The 14,755-nt window shown below is 40.8% G+C and overlaps 1 protein-coding gene across 4 annotated transcripts in view; it reads right to left on the reverse strand.

The window, feature by feature from the left end:
• Positions 1–14,755, reverse strand: part of ARFGEF2 (ADP ribosylation factor guanine nucleotide exchange factor 2) — a 49,754-nt gene that overhangs the window by 24,750 nt on the left and 10,249 nt on the right. For 3 of the 4 annotated variants that reach the window (XM_038369539.2, XM_043495658.1, XM_043495657.1), the window contains exons 3-13: positions 11,620–11,743; positions 10,232–10,378; positions 9,183–9,362; positions 7,979–8,198; positions 6,955–7,026; positions 6,450–6,601; positions 4,495–4,625; positions 3,632–3,866; positions 3,249–3,348; positions 2,799–2,938; positions 187–295 (exon numbers count right to left, since the gene is read on the reverse strand). In XM_038369539.2, coding sequence (XP_038225467.1) covers positions 187–295; positions 2,799–2,938; positions 3,249–3,348; positions 3,632–3,866; positions 4,495–4,625; positions 6,450–6,601; positions 6,955–7,026; positions 7,979–8,198; positions 9,183–9,362; positions 10,232–10,378; positions 11,620–11,743 — 1,610 coding nt within the window. The remainder of the gene's footprint in view (positions 1–186; positions 296–2,798; positions 2,939–3,248; positions 3,349–3,631; positions 3,867–4,494; positions 4,626–6,449; positions 6,602–6,954; positions 7,027–7,978; positions 8,199–9,182; positions 9,363–10,231; positions 10,379–11,619; positions 11,744–14,755) is intronic. The other variant, XM_043495656.1, reaches the window with a different exon arrangement.

A 14,755-nucleotide genomic window follows, 5' to 3' on the forward strand; every position in this document is an offset into this window, starting at 1 on the left:
CCAACGTGCCCCCAAGGAGCATTTGAACACACACACACACACACACACACACACACACACACACACAAGTGTTATAACAGCAGCAACAAGGTGTACATAAAAAGTTAGATATATTTATTTATTTGCTGGACACATCCACATTTTAATGCATTTTTCTACTGTTGGGGGGTGGAGGGTAAATCTCACCAAGACTGGCCTGATGGTTAGGGTTCACATACAGGTCTTTGCTCCATTCGACCATGCACTTTAAAATAGAAACCAAACATTCAAGACCTTTTTTCCGCAGGCTGAGTTCCTGTAGAATAGAAATAAGAAAAAAAAAATAATCACATTGTACTGGACAGGTCAAGTCCTAGATACTAAAATTTAGAAGTTCTGTGCTGAGACAAAATACATCTAAAGCAGGAAGAGAACAAGCCAACAAATTCTCTCTCTCTCTCTCGTTAAATCACACCTGTAAAATCTTAAGAAACTAACTCACCTCAGAGAGACTTAATAGTAGAGAAGAGCTGTTCTGATGTACAACACTACTGTTGGCTTTAGACACCAGCAATGACAGCTTGTGGGCTTGTTAAGCTTGAAATGGTTTTAGTATTTTCAAATGGAGAGCCATAGTATATGCAACTATTGATAAAGCAGTGTTTCCAGGGGTAAAGCGGACTGTTTACCTGCTGTTACCAGGACTTCCAAAGAATGGGAGAAGAGACTCAGGGTTTGTCTACATTACCCGCTGGATCAACAGGCAGCAATCGATCCAGCGGGGGTCGATTTATTGCGCCTAGTCTAGACGCGATAAATTGACTGCTGAGCGTTCTCCCGTCGACTCTGGTACTCCACTAGGGCGAGAGGCACAGGCAGAGCCGACGGGAGAGTGTCGGCCATCGACTTACCACAGTGAAGACACCACGGTAAGTAGATCTAAGGTACGTCATCTTCAGCTATGTTATTCATGTAGCTGAAGTTGTGTAACTTAGATTGATCCCCCTCCCCCCCGTAACGTAGACCAGGCCTAAGGCAAGAATGTCATTAGGGCAGGAATACAGAGCTGCTTCAGTTCTTTGATCTAGCAATGTTTTATTGATATTGGCCCAGGTCTGTCTATAATAAGTCCTGGATCACGGATCACCAATTTTTAATCCTTGTAATTGCAAGAAATATTGTTGTAAATAAATATTCATATTTTCTAAACACCTCTATTAATAGCTGCAAAAGGATTTACAATTCAGACCCTCTCCAAATAAAAGCAAATAGGTGCATCCCAGTAAGTGAGCTGCACTGCATTACCTTGACAGGCAGGTAATCAAGCTATAAATCCTCAGTCAGTTTCATTCCCTGGCCAACAAGGGGATTGCAGGGGGATGGTGTTAATGGATCTGTGACTGTGGGGGAGAGGTGTGTTCATCTCCAAGGTGAAGAATGCCCATGAGCGGTCCCTACAATTTGGTTTCAGCAGTACTGTTAGCAAGCAATAGGTTACCAAAGCTCAGGGTCAATATTGGAAGGATAGTTTTGCACTTGCTGAAGAATGATTGTTACACCCCAGCATTGTCTATGGCTGGGAGAGTGCCATTTTAAAGAGGGGAAAAAAAAACAGCTTGTGATGAAGAGGTGAGGTCAAAGCCATGGACTCCACACAATGCAAGTACTGTAACCCAGAATGTTATTGCTCTTGGGGTAAGCTGCAGAAGGAAATCAGATGACTCAAAACACATGAGTGATGAAGTAGGGAGAAGCCTCACATCATGGAAGCGTTAACTCTTCCTTAACACTCCCAACAAAAAAAGTGGCCTGAACATGTATAATATAGTATTATCGTTGGGCAACCAACCAACTAAATTCACTAGATGAAACAATAGGACTACCTCCCCAGTGACAGTCATAGGTGACTCTCAATAAAACCAACTGTAGCTGCGTTGCACACTATACAAGTGTATACTAAGTCGGGGTGGGCAAACTTTTTGGCCCAAAGGCCACATCTGGGAATAGAAATTGTATGGCGGGCCACGAATGCTCACAAAATTGGGGTCGGGGTGTGGGAGGGGGTGAGAGCTCTGGTTGGGGATGTGGGCTCCGGGGTAGGGCCAGAAATGAGGAGTTCAGGGTACAGGAGGGGGCTCTGGCTGGGGGTGCGGAGTTTGGGATGTAGGAGGGTGGTCCAGGCTAGAACTGAAGGGTTCAGAGGGAAGGAGGGGGAATCAGGGCTGGAGCAGGGGATTGGGGTGCGGGAACGGTTGCTGGCTCCGGCTGGGGATGCAGGCTCTGGGGTGGGGCTGGGGATGAGGAGTTTGGGGTGCAGGAGGGTGCTCTGGGCTGGGATCAAGGGGTTCAGAGGGATCAGGGGTACAGGCTCCAAGCAGCGCTTACCTTAAGCAACTCCCGGAAGCAGCAGCATGTCCCACCGCCGGCTCCTACGTGAAAGCGCGGCCAGGCAGCTCTGCATGCTGCCATGTCTGCAGGCATCGCCTCTGCAGCTCCCATTGGGTGCAGCTCCTGGCCAATGGGAGCTACAGGGGGGCGCTTGGGGTGGGGGCAGAGTGCAGAGCAGAGCCTCCTGGCTGCCCCTATGCATAGGAGCCGGAGAGGGGCCATGCCACTGCTTCCGGGAGCCACATGGAGCACTCCCCACCCTGTTCCCCAGCAGGAGCTCAAGGGCTAGATTAAAACAGCTGGCAGACCAGATCCAGCCCGTGGGACATATTTTGCACACCCCTGAACTAAGTGGTACTCATTATTTAAAGGAGGCGGCACTGAAGGGAAAAGCAGAGCTATATTGTAATTTCCAACGTTGTTGCTCTTACCTGCAGAGGTGTCATTCCCAACTCATGTCCACTCCGTCCCTGAGCGATTTTAGACAAGTCATTTACAAGGCGTTCAAAAATATTAGCAGCATTTAAATCACAGTCGTAGTTAACATAAATATCCACCACACACTGAGCATCTTAAAAATGAGAAAATCAGAGTATTAGAATTCAAAGATAAAGAACTTTTAAATAAAAAAATAGCTGGAAAGAACCTAATTATGTTTTTTAAAACGCGCTTATCACCATGATATCAGAGCACAGTTATTTTATGCATCATTTCTTGATTAAAAAAAATCTTGAATTAAAAAGACAAATGCTTCTCCAAGGACACACACTTAATGCTACCACTACTGATATTAGCTGCCTTCAGTATTTCCAGATCATTGTCAAACCAAAAAGAGTTATTTCTACATTGTGAAGAAAAAGGTAACTTTTACAACTAAATACCTGCACAAATTCTAGTCAAGGTCTGAATCACCATCCATTTGTGCTCAAAAGAACTTGAGGAAGTCTCCAAAATATTCAGGAAGATCTCTTTGAAAAACACCTGTGCACAGGAAATGAGACAAAGATACAATGTCTGTAGTTTTCTACTGAAGAATTTTAAAAAACATGCTAAATGAGCATATTCATTTGTACACAGTAATTTCACTTGGAAGAGAGTCTTCATCTCATGCATGTCCAATTTGTAAAGGAGATAGTACTTCAAGGTGCAAAGAAAGCAAAATTTTGAAGCAGCAATTTTTAAAGTATTGTGCTTTGCATTATTAGAAAAATGTATTGAGTTAACAGAACATTTTGTAGGTAAAACGAAGATAAAGCACGCTTACCTCAATCTGCATTTTTAAATGGGTCTTAAAGTTTGAAAGCAGCGTGAGAAAGATGGCAAGCGACAGCTCAAAGACATCAGGAACAGAAGAAACCCCGTTTTTAGATAATGCTACACAGAGATATTGCTTGATTGCATTGATGAACATTTCATGTGTCCTGAATACTCCACCAGCATTCTGCAATACTGAGAGAAGCAGCTGGAGGGACACTATCTTAGAACGCAACTCATGGGATCTGGGAAAGAAAGCGGAAGACTATCATTAATAGGTTACTTTCACCTCTCTCTCTCTCTCTCTCTCTCTCTCTCTCTCACACACACACACACACACACGTCACAGTGACTCTTGAGGCCAAGTGAAATGAGCACTAGCTCAGTTGATTTCAGAGTAACAGCTTGCTTGATTTCTCTGCTGAGAATGCTAGGGAACAGCAACCTTCTTACTTTGGAGATTCTTCTCCTTCAAGAGAATATTAGATGCTTGCAACCCATGGGATGGGGTCAGTTAGTCCTACTGGTTGCATAAAAGCATAGGATTCAAACTGCAGAAGGAGTAAATGTTCTTTCTACAGAACTGCAGAGATACTACAGCTAAGGCAACTTTTGTTGAGACCACATGAACTACAGCCTAATGGTTTCCTGCAGTACTGTATCCCTTTGCTATTTGGTTTATCCAAGAAAGAAGGTATGCATACAGGGAATTTTCAATGCAAAAAGATTTCTGAATGTATTCAAAACAGGGGAGTAACTGGGAGATCTGGATGACCAAGACTGTACTATGAAGTACCCAGACAATCTGTTTCCCTTTGGTCCTAAAAATAGCTATCTGAAGAGCATACAACTCAGTAAATATAATCTCATTACTTGGGATCTGGTGGTCCATCACCAAGCGGTTTCATTGAAAGCTTGCACAGTGACCGGAACACAAGGAAGGCATCCTTCTGCAGGATATGGGAGAATTTGGCAGCTGACTGGGATCCAGGTACATCTGTTTCCTAATGAGCAAAGAACCACCACATCAAATCTTCATTACAACAACTGATGAGGCAAAAAAAATGAGTCACAGTAAAGCCAAGTTTAGCCACAAATTTAAGTTCAGCAAAAGTCATCTTTTCCCAAGCTAGCAGGAATGCAATGATTTATTTTTAAAGTTTAGTGGAATCTGTGGTTAAAGAACAAAGTAATCTGTATGCAGTGTTCATAACCAAAGCAGCATCATGGTGGAAGAAAACCCAAAAGTGAAACTAATTTGTTTACACTGTCCAGTGTGAAAAATGTAAAATACCATGCAAACAGAGTATATTAGATTTTTTTCAACTCTGTTTCAATAATCTAAGGGTTTGGCTATATAAACACTTAGTTTGTGGCAAGCTGGGGCCTAAATCTACTCTGACTAGCTGGTTGTGTACTAAGGGCATGTCTACACTATGAAATTAGGTCAATTTATAGAAGCCAATCTTTAGTAACCGATTTTATACAGTCAATCGCGCATGTCCCCACTAAGTGCATTAGGTCAGCAGAGTGCATCCTCAGTACTGTGGCTATAATCGACTCACAGAGTGGTGCACTGTGGGTACCTATCCCACAGTGCCCACTGCCCATTGGAATTCTGGGTTAAGCTCCCAATGCCTAATGGGGCAAAAAAAAAAAATTGTTGCAGGTGGTTTTGGGTACATGTCATCAGTCTCCCCTCCCTCCCTCCTTGAAAGCAATGGCAAACATTCATTTCGCGCTGTTATCCGTGCTATGGCATCTGCACAGAGTTCTGCCTGGACAGATTCTTCTCCCCATAGAGCAATCAGATCCAGTGTCTCCTATTCGTTCCATGCTGGAGCTCGTTTGTGATTCTGGGACTGCATGGTCACCTGTTCTGCTGAGCTCACCACACTGACCAAACAGGAAATGAAATTCAGAAGTTCCCGGTGCTTTTCCTGTGTACCTAGCTAGTGCATCGGAATTGAAAGTGCTGTCCAGAGCGGTCACATTGGAGCACTCTGGAATAGCTCCCAGAGGCCAATACCATCTAATTGCACAGCACTGTGTCTACAGTACCCCAAATTCAACCCAGGAAGGTCGATTTTAGTGCTACTCCCCTCGTCGGGGAGGAGTACAGCAGTCAATTTTAAGAGCCCTTTACGTTGGTGGAACGGGGTTGGTTATGTAGACACATTCATTATAAAAATCAACCTAACGCGGCTAAAAACTGATCTAACCTCGTCGTGTAGACCAGGCCTAAGCGTCTGTGTGGACTCTCCTGCTGCGCACTGAACGTTCCCTGAAGTAGATCAGAGCACACTAGGGAACTTTTGACACTGCATGGCAAACTAGTGTGTGGTATATTTACAGCCCAGACTGACATGAACTACGTGTTCATTTAGACAAACTTAAGATGCTAGTAATATAAGAAGGGCACTTAATAGTTTTTATTTTTACAGCCCCTTTTAACTCACCATAAATTTTAAAGGGTTGTTTTTCCAAGTTACCCATCAAAAAAGTCATTTCAAACTTTCAGATGAAAAACTGAAAGCCACTAGATCCAGGTATTGAGACAGACTATGTAGATATTAGTGTATCTATAGGCATTCAGGAAGGAGTCTATTTTATAACTATTCAGACCACAGCACTCATATGAAAACAATGCAACCTGATCTTACTTTCATGCTCTTATAATGCAAACTTTCAGTTAGCAAAGCAAAAAGAACATACTGTTCCACACCTAATTTTAAATACCAAATGCTGTCCTTTTGCACACATTCCGATACATCTTTTCCCCCAAAATATATTTGCAGTCTTCAAGAGTCTCGGGTTTTTGTTTTTACCAGATTATCCGTGGAGGAGATAGACTGTCTGTCATCTGGAATTCCATTCGTTTGTACATTTTCATTAATACCACCATCAGGAGCAAGATCCACGGCTTCTAATTCAGATGCGGGCCTAGCTATTTCAGCTAAAACATGCTTTTCTTCAGCCACTTAAATTAAAAAAAAAGGAAATCCAAATAAATACTTGCAATAATAAATTCACTAAAATATCAATGTCATTATACATATTCTTAGGGTGCACAGGTGACACTCTTGTGGTTGATGGATAAGAGTGGCACTAATTGGCTAGAGGGAGCTTTACCCAGAGGAAGGGTTACTGTAATGCATGGAAGGATATTGACAGTGTTCCTATTGCAGGCCTCTGTAGGTGCTTAACATCAGTGGATCTCAAAATAAATTCTTAAGGAAAAAGGCATTCCATACTTTTAAAAGCACAAAGCAAAAGTTGGAGATAAACACACACATTTACTTGGGAAAGGTTCTTCCCATATGGAAGTTTTACCTTTAACAGCTGATACGACCACATCCTCCAGGATGGCTGTAACCATTTCCTTGCCTCCATCAGTGGTTTCCTCTGGTTAAATATGCCAAGAAATAGGATTTTTTGCAGGGGAGGAAAGAAGAATACTGCAAATTAGTGTTTTCTTTTAAAGGCATTTTATACACGCGCACACACACACACACACACACACACACTGTAGGTAACACTACATTTTGTTTTCTACAGTCAAATGTTATTGAGTTAAGCACAAATTTGTTAGTAGTACTATTTTACCAAATATAACAAAAAACCCTACAGTAAAGAACATTAAGTATGAAAGTCAAGCAAAGATTAAGAAATGCCAGAATTAAGCCTGCCTCTGCAACCTCCACGGTGTGTAGAATTATGAAAATCTTTGAAGTAGATGTTCACATACTAATTTTCCCCCATAGGACTTTCAACTAGCTTTAGCTCTCTCTCTTGTTTCTACCTTACCCCACCTTCTCCATTCCCCCCCCCACCCCATTTGCCCCACAACTGAAAACAACAAGGTTGAAACCCAGCACACATAGATTTTATATTACCAAGTAGTCTAAGACTAACATTTCACTCATTTTAAAGTGGTCTCACTTTGGTAAAGAAAATGTTTGAGTCCCAAGGATATCTATCCACTTTCACTGACAGGTTTGCAAGACAAATGCTGTAAATACCTAGAATATTTGTCTTGGCAGTTACAGAGCTAGGTAAGACTTGCACTTATGGGAACTAAACCCCCCATTTCAACAACATCCCTAACATGATCATGCTTTTTCACACCAAGAAATTAGAACCATGTTGGGTTGTGCTCCAAAGTAGAGAATAGGAGGGAGGAGAGGGGAGGGGAGGCAGACCTGATTGCCAAAAGAAAGGCAGTGTTATTTTCACGATTTAACAAGCCATTAAAAAAAGATGGATGTTTAAAGAATGTATAAGGATATACTCAGAATTACCCCTGTGGGCAACTCATTTTACTGTAAGTCAGCACAAGCAACATGATCTTATTTACCGAAGACCGAAGGAGTCAGATCTCTTTCTGGTTTCTGGTCTGCATTTTCGGTTCTCTCAGGCTCGCCATTTGTTAAATCCGTTTTTTCAGGGGTTGAGGGTTTCCCTTCCTGTGGGCTGTGTCGCAGTAGATTAATCTTCGGAGATCCTACCACATCTTGAATCATGGGAGACTGGGGTTTTTGTTGATTTGGTTTTTCTAATTCTCTGGCCTCTTGTATCTAAAAAAACAAGATAATACTATTTCTCCAAAAACACCCCATAATAAAGCAAAGAGAAGCTGAACACATAACTTAAGCATCAGACAGTGAAATACACCAAGAATGCCTTAAAGCATGAACTTGTATACAGAGGTCATCAATTATTTTTTGTCCAGGTCCAAATTTCTTGGTCAAGGTACAGACTCCAGAGAAGAAAAATAATAAAAAAAACCTACCCAATAATGGTAAGTAAATAAAAAGATTTCAGGATCTGTTCAAAAGCGTCTGGTGGTCTGTATTTGGCCCTCCGTCTGCCTATTCACTACCCCTGTTTTAAGGGCTATTAGATTTAATTAGAAACCAATCTTTCTGCTCTAGGTACAAGCTTTGTGGATTTTTTTATCTTAAATTTTATTCAAGTTGCTTTATTACACTGGACAGATTAGCTTTGCATAAAAATAACCCCCCTTCAAATTTAAGCCCTGTTTTTCACTTACTTTCAAATTTTGACTGTTACTGAGTTGATTCACTAATCATGTTTAATAAAAGTTAAATCTGCTTTGTCTGCAGTCTCCTCTATGCTTTGCATATGTAATGAATTGCTTTATTTTGAAGATCAAATCAAATATTTGTACAGTATGCCTGCATGTATGGTATTTGATTAGCAAAGATTAATAGAGCTGCGTTTCCTTGACATCTAAAAACATAGAATTTCTCTGAGGGCAAATCCAGAATAAAAAGTCCTTTTGTAGTTGTCAGGGGGAGGGAGCTTTATTCTAGACTGTGTGTCCATTTCTTTATGCAGCTCTGTTAAGCATAAGTTACAGGGTCAAATTCTTTTACCAGTAACATATTTCAAATCAGAATTTGTCCCAGATTTTCTTTACTACAGAACAAGAGATATTGTATCACAACAGCACACAAAAAAGTAGAGTAGAGTAGTGTGTTCATTTTTCAAAGCTAAATATTAAAGATGATAGATTGGTAAAAGCAATAATGACATACAGCTTGATTCTCCATCCGGGTGAAAATAACATTCAGCATCTGAGTGAGGGTAGCCTTGGCAGTAGTCTGATTAATGAGATTTTTACTGGCTAGATAGATGTTGTAACAGGTTCTAACAGTCTGAAGGATGGTTCCTTCATGAATTTCTATATATGGAGATGTCACAGCAGTAAGAAGAGCCTAAAAAAAATATATTACACACACACAGTAAGATTGAAATCTAAATAAGTAGGAACAACCATATTTTAGAAGATTTAACACAGGTAAATAAGTAGGCTGTGGCTTTGTTATGGAATACACACGTCTACTCCAATCTACCTTTATAAGACTATTTCTTTGAAATCAAAATTAGATTGGAGGAAGTTTACACAACAAATCTTGCATTTTGGCAAGGGGTTAGACTAGATGACCCTTACAGTCTCTTCTAACCCTATAATTTTATAGCTGAAATTTGTAAAGAGATTGGAGATCTCAAGCTATCTATTCCATGCAGTTATTTTAAAAATACATCAATGTTTGCGTCAAAGACAACCTATTGTAAGGAAAGTAAGGACTCTCTCCATCTTCACAATCAGTCACAGGTTCCTTTCTTTGACCAATAGAAGCTTTAAAAGTTGGGCATCAAATTATTAGACCAAACTTTGTTCTCACTTGCAATACCCCAATATTCCTGGACCAAAACCAGACTAGTGATGCTACTATAGCATGCCAGATTTTCTGAGCACAGTGTATGGTGAACTAATATCTACTGAGCCACTGACATATGCCTCTAATTTTATAGCCTCAAGCAATTGCGGATCAATTTGTTTTCATTTTTATCAAAAGAAATAGATTTATAGTCCCCATTCCTCACCAGTTTACACCCTTTGAAAACCCCATTGAAATCAATGAGACTGCATAAAGTGTAAGCCGGTGAAGAATTTGGCCCTTAAACAGGCTTTCAGATTTAGGAATTCTCTTGCTGCAGTGCAACATGCAAGATGGAAAGAGTTTTCCATTAAGCAAACAAATTCCTAAAACAAACCTTAAAAAATAGTGAACTGAAATACCTTAATTATTTGTAACTGCACTCCCTCATCTGTTTGAGGACCCTGAAAGCAATTGCAAACGGTCTCAACTATCCGGTCAATCAGGCGCTTTCCAGGAGCTCCGCTATCCGGAGCGTTGCCCGTGATATGTCCATATGCAATGAGTTTCTAAGTGGAGAGAATAGAGATTAGAGCTTTACACATTGTCAGTTACAAGACACCTGCAATACAACGCAGGAAAAGATTTTTGTATACGGTTCTCCTAACCGATTATAGCCTCCTACAAGACAGTGCTTACCTTTGCTGACAGCACAAAAATGAGCCAGACCAGACAGTCATATGGATGCTTGGACTGTCCATATGTCAGACAACTAAAGCTTTAAAGAAACCAAACATTTTTCCAAGTTAAACAGCCTAATGTCTCCTTTGCAAGCTTTATACCAGCAATGAGCAGGTGATACAAAATGCCCTCATAAAAAGGACTCCATGGCAGTCCATATTATAGCCAACAGAATACAAATGTGCATTAGCAAAATTTTCTGCTATAACAAACAAGTTTTGTTTTTTAGAGTTATTTTTAACACCCCAGAAAGATCAAGTCTGCTTAAATAGTGAAATTCCTGAAAAAGTCCATTTTAAATTATTGGGAACAGCCAATTTAAAAAAAAAAAAAAAAAGGGACAATAATCAGAGGCCCTTATCCTGCACCCAAAACTCCGACTGATTTCAGGTTGGTGCTACAAGCCAGTTTAAGGGTTTACTACAATGGCCCCATTAGGAATGTTAGTTTCCACCTACAAACCTTTATAGAGAATGCTTTACCACATTATGCAAAATGGTGAAGTGCCTGAAAAGCTAAAGCTGATATATACTTATTCAGTTCAAAAACTGCTTCAAGAAAGGCAGCTGAAAAGGATCTTTTGGGGACAAGCTTTCAGATCGCAGCAAGATTTTTCAGCCAAGTTTTGTAAAGCCCTATTGTGTGATTTACATAAGTAAATTACTCCTGGGGAAATTCTGTGCCAAACATTAAAAATTCTGAACACAGTATTTTAAAATTCTGCAAAATGATGTGTTGTTTTGACAAGACACCACAATATAATCACACTCCTGGCACCTTAACTGCCCAGGGCGGCCAGTCGGCAGGAGTGCTGGAGGGGAGGGCGAGGGGGGAGCATGGTGGAACCAAATTTTGCAGGAAACATCAATTCTGAACAAAATTCTCCATTGCGCAGAGGCACAGAATTCCAGCAGGAGTAAATACAGAATGGTTTTGGTCAGAGCAATTGTACATGTTCTGGCTAAATTCACTCCTTCACTGTCACGATTACTAATAAGAGGACAAGATTTTAGAACTATAATTTTGTGCATAATACCTCACCCTATTCCAGTTTAAACAGAATATTTACCTGCAAGCAGTCTAATGAGGTACTGACAATGCGTGGGGACTTTGATTGGCAGGCCAGCTCAAATGGAAGGAAATACTTATCTGCTTCAATGAAGTTTGCTTTTGGTGGAGAGACAATGCCTTGCCTAGTTTAAGAGGAAAAAAAAATTATTGCTTGTGTTCTGAAATTACTACTACATTTTCACCTGCTTCAAAATTAAAGCAGATATAAGTGGCGCACAGCAGCATGTATAAGGAATGCAATTTTCTGCCCACAAAACTGAATACATTTTTAAACCCTGAAGACTCAATCTACTTTAAAGTCCAACTTCAGATTTTCTTATATTACAGCTATTCATTTTGATACTTCCCTTCTCACAAATAGCATAGTCAGATTCTCCTTTCACCTATATTATTTAAAGCCATTGTGGTTTCAGTGGAATTACTCTCCATTTACACTAGTACAAGAGAAAAAAAATCAGGCCCACTCCACCTCTACCCCGATATAACGTGGTCAGATACCACGCAAATTCGGATATAAAGCGGTAAAGCAGTGCTCCGGGGAGCGGGGCTGCTTTACCTCATTATATCTGAATTCGTGTTACTGCAAGCGGTTCCTTGGCACCCCCCCTTACTTCCTGCGGCCCCCCCTCACCCCAGCTCACCTCCGCTCCGCCTCCTCCCACAAGTGTGCCGCAGCCCCCCCCCCGCCCCAACAGGTCCCAGCCACTTCCCGGAGCAGCGCAGGGACAGGGAGCCTGCCCTGTCCCCGGTGCACGCTGAGCCGGACCCACCCTCCCGCCGCCCAAAACCTTCCTGCAGCCAAACCCCCTGCCCTGACATATGAGTCAACAGTGTAACCATATTGAAAAAAAACCAAACATCATTCTGGCCTGTATTGGCAGGAGTGTTGTAAGCAAGACATAAGTAGTAATTCTTCAGCTGAGGCCTAATCAACGTGGAATAGAGCGGGAGTATTGTGTCCAGTTCGGGGCACCACATTTCAGAAAAGATGTGGACAAATTGGAGAAAGTCCAGAGAAGAGCAACAAAAATGACTAAAGGTCTATAAATGTAACTTATGAGGGAAGATTGAAATAATTGGGTGTGTTTAGTGTGAAGAAGAGAAGACCGAGCCCGGGGGGGTGGAGGGGGTGGGCAGAGAACTGGACATGACAACAGTTTTCAAGTACATAAAAGGTTGTTACAAGGAGGAGGGAGAAAAATTGTTCTCCTTAACCTCCGCGGAAAGGACAAGAAGCAATGGATTTAAATTGCAACAATTTAAATTTATGTTGGATATTAGGAAAAACTTCCTAACTGTCAGGTGGTTAAGCACTGGAATAAATTGCCTGGGGAGTTGTAGAATGTCCATCATTGGAGATTTTTAAGAGCAGGTTAGACAAACACCTGTCAGGGATGGTCTAGAGACAATACTTAGTCCTGCCTTGAGTGGAGGGGACTGGACTAGAAGACCTCTCGAGGTCCCTTTCAGTCGTATGATTCGACAATCTTGATGATAACGGAGAATAGTTCTGCAGAGACCATGTGAAGATTTCTGGGGAAGTGGTGACTTTACTTAAAATATTTTAAGTAACAACCAACATTATGAGAAGTGAAAACGCTAATAAATGGAGAAGCGTTCAGTCATTGGCCAGCAGGCCACATGTTTGCAAATTTTTTTTTTTTTAAAAAGAGACCTTTATGAATTCCTTGCATTTCCAAATTTGCAATCTGAAAACAAATATTGAGACTGAGATGGACATTTTTATTCTTGGTAGGTAGCAGAGCGAGAGGAGAAGCCAGTGACGATTTTGGAAACTGATTTACGGACACCAAGGATGTAAATCTGTGAAACTATGACATATACTAGCTGGAGATTAGGACTCAAATATGCAAATAAATTTTAACTGCCATTTATCCATTTAGGAATTAGTAGTGCACTTCATCTTGCCCTTTACTCCTGTCAGAGTGTTTCATTAAGTATAGCTTCTCTTAGCATTAAGAGGTAAATAGGCCTTGACAATTAATCTCTCCAATTTTCCACTTAGTTTGTAAGTCTCAGATTCAAATGACTACTGAAGTTTTATATGGCCATAAATTTGCTCTTAATTCAAAGAGAAACTACAGCCCTCAGATTATATTTTGATGTTCATACTGAAACTTCATTTCTAAAGGAAATACAATTAAATTTGATACGACTAGGGAAAGATCAGTCTCAGAGACTCAAACATCTTCTGTTGGTCCTGAATTCCCCCCCACATACCCCAAGAAATGTAAGGTTTCATAGCAGCAGCTGTGTTAGTCTGTATTCGCAAAAAGAAAAGGAGTACTTGTGGCACCTTAGAGACTAACAAATTTATTAGAGCATAAGCTTTCGTGAGCTACAGCTCATCGGATGCATCCGATGAAGTGAGCTGTAGCTCACGAAAGCTTATGCTCTAATAAATTTGTTAGTCTCTAAGGTGCCACAAGTACTCCTTTTCTTTTCAAGAAATGTAAGAATCTTTTGGGAAGTACTTTTAATTTTGCACTTAGATTTTAAGCGCACACGCGCACGCGCACACACACAAACTTTCTTCCACAAAAGCCATCTCTAGCTTTTACTATCAGTTTAGGTATTGGTTAAATATTTTATTAGATTCCGCTTTATTAAGTTTTAGAACATCACCATTTGTCAGCTTATCCCCATCCAACTCCAAAACACCATCCTAGCGTACTGGAGGATGCATAGAACCTAAAGATTTTCCCATTAAGATACTATTAATCAGGGTATACTATATATATATGTGGGGGGTGGTGGTGATGTAATAACACTGATTCACAGAGTTGCTAATGTCGGAAAGAAATCTAGTGACTTGGCTGACCTGTAGCTAACTAAATGTTATCGCAGACCAGCATTTGTGATCAAAACAACTAAAAACCATGAATTATTGAACACAAAAGAACCATAAAAAATAGAGACTAGGATTTTCTACTAACAAATATGGTTAAGTCAAGACTTATTAAGAGACAAGCCTAGTTAACGAAAGGAAGTGAAGAATTGGCATCCTTCAGAAATGTGGCAATTATTTGTAATGAAACGTGCTGGCAGTTACGGCTTGATTACCCACAACCACATGCATTACATAATTAGTACTCTCCACAAACACACATTTC

The sequence above is a fragment of the Dermochelys coriacea genome, chromosome 13 (genome assembly GCF_009764565.3).
Source record: "Dermochelys coriacea isolate rDerCor1 chromosome 13, rDerCor1.pri.v4, whole genome shotgun sequence".
In the NCBI taxonomy this organism is placed as follows: domain Eukaryota; kingdom Metazoa; phylum Chordata; order Testudines; family Dermochelyidae; genus Dermochelys; species Dermochelys coriacea.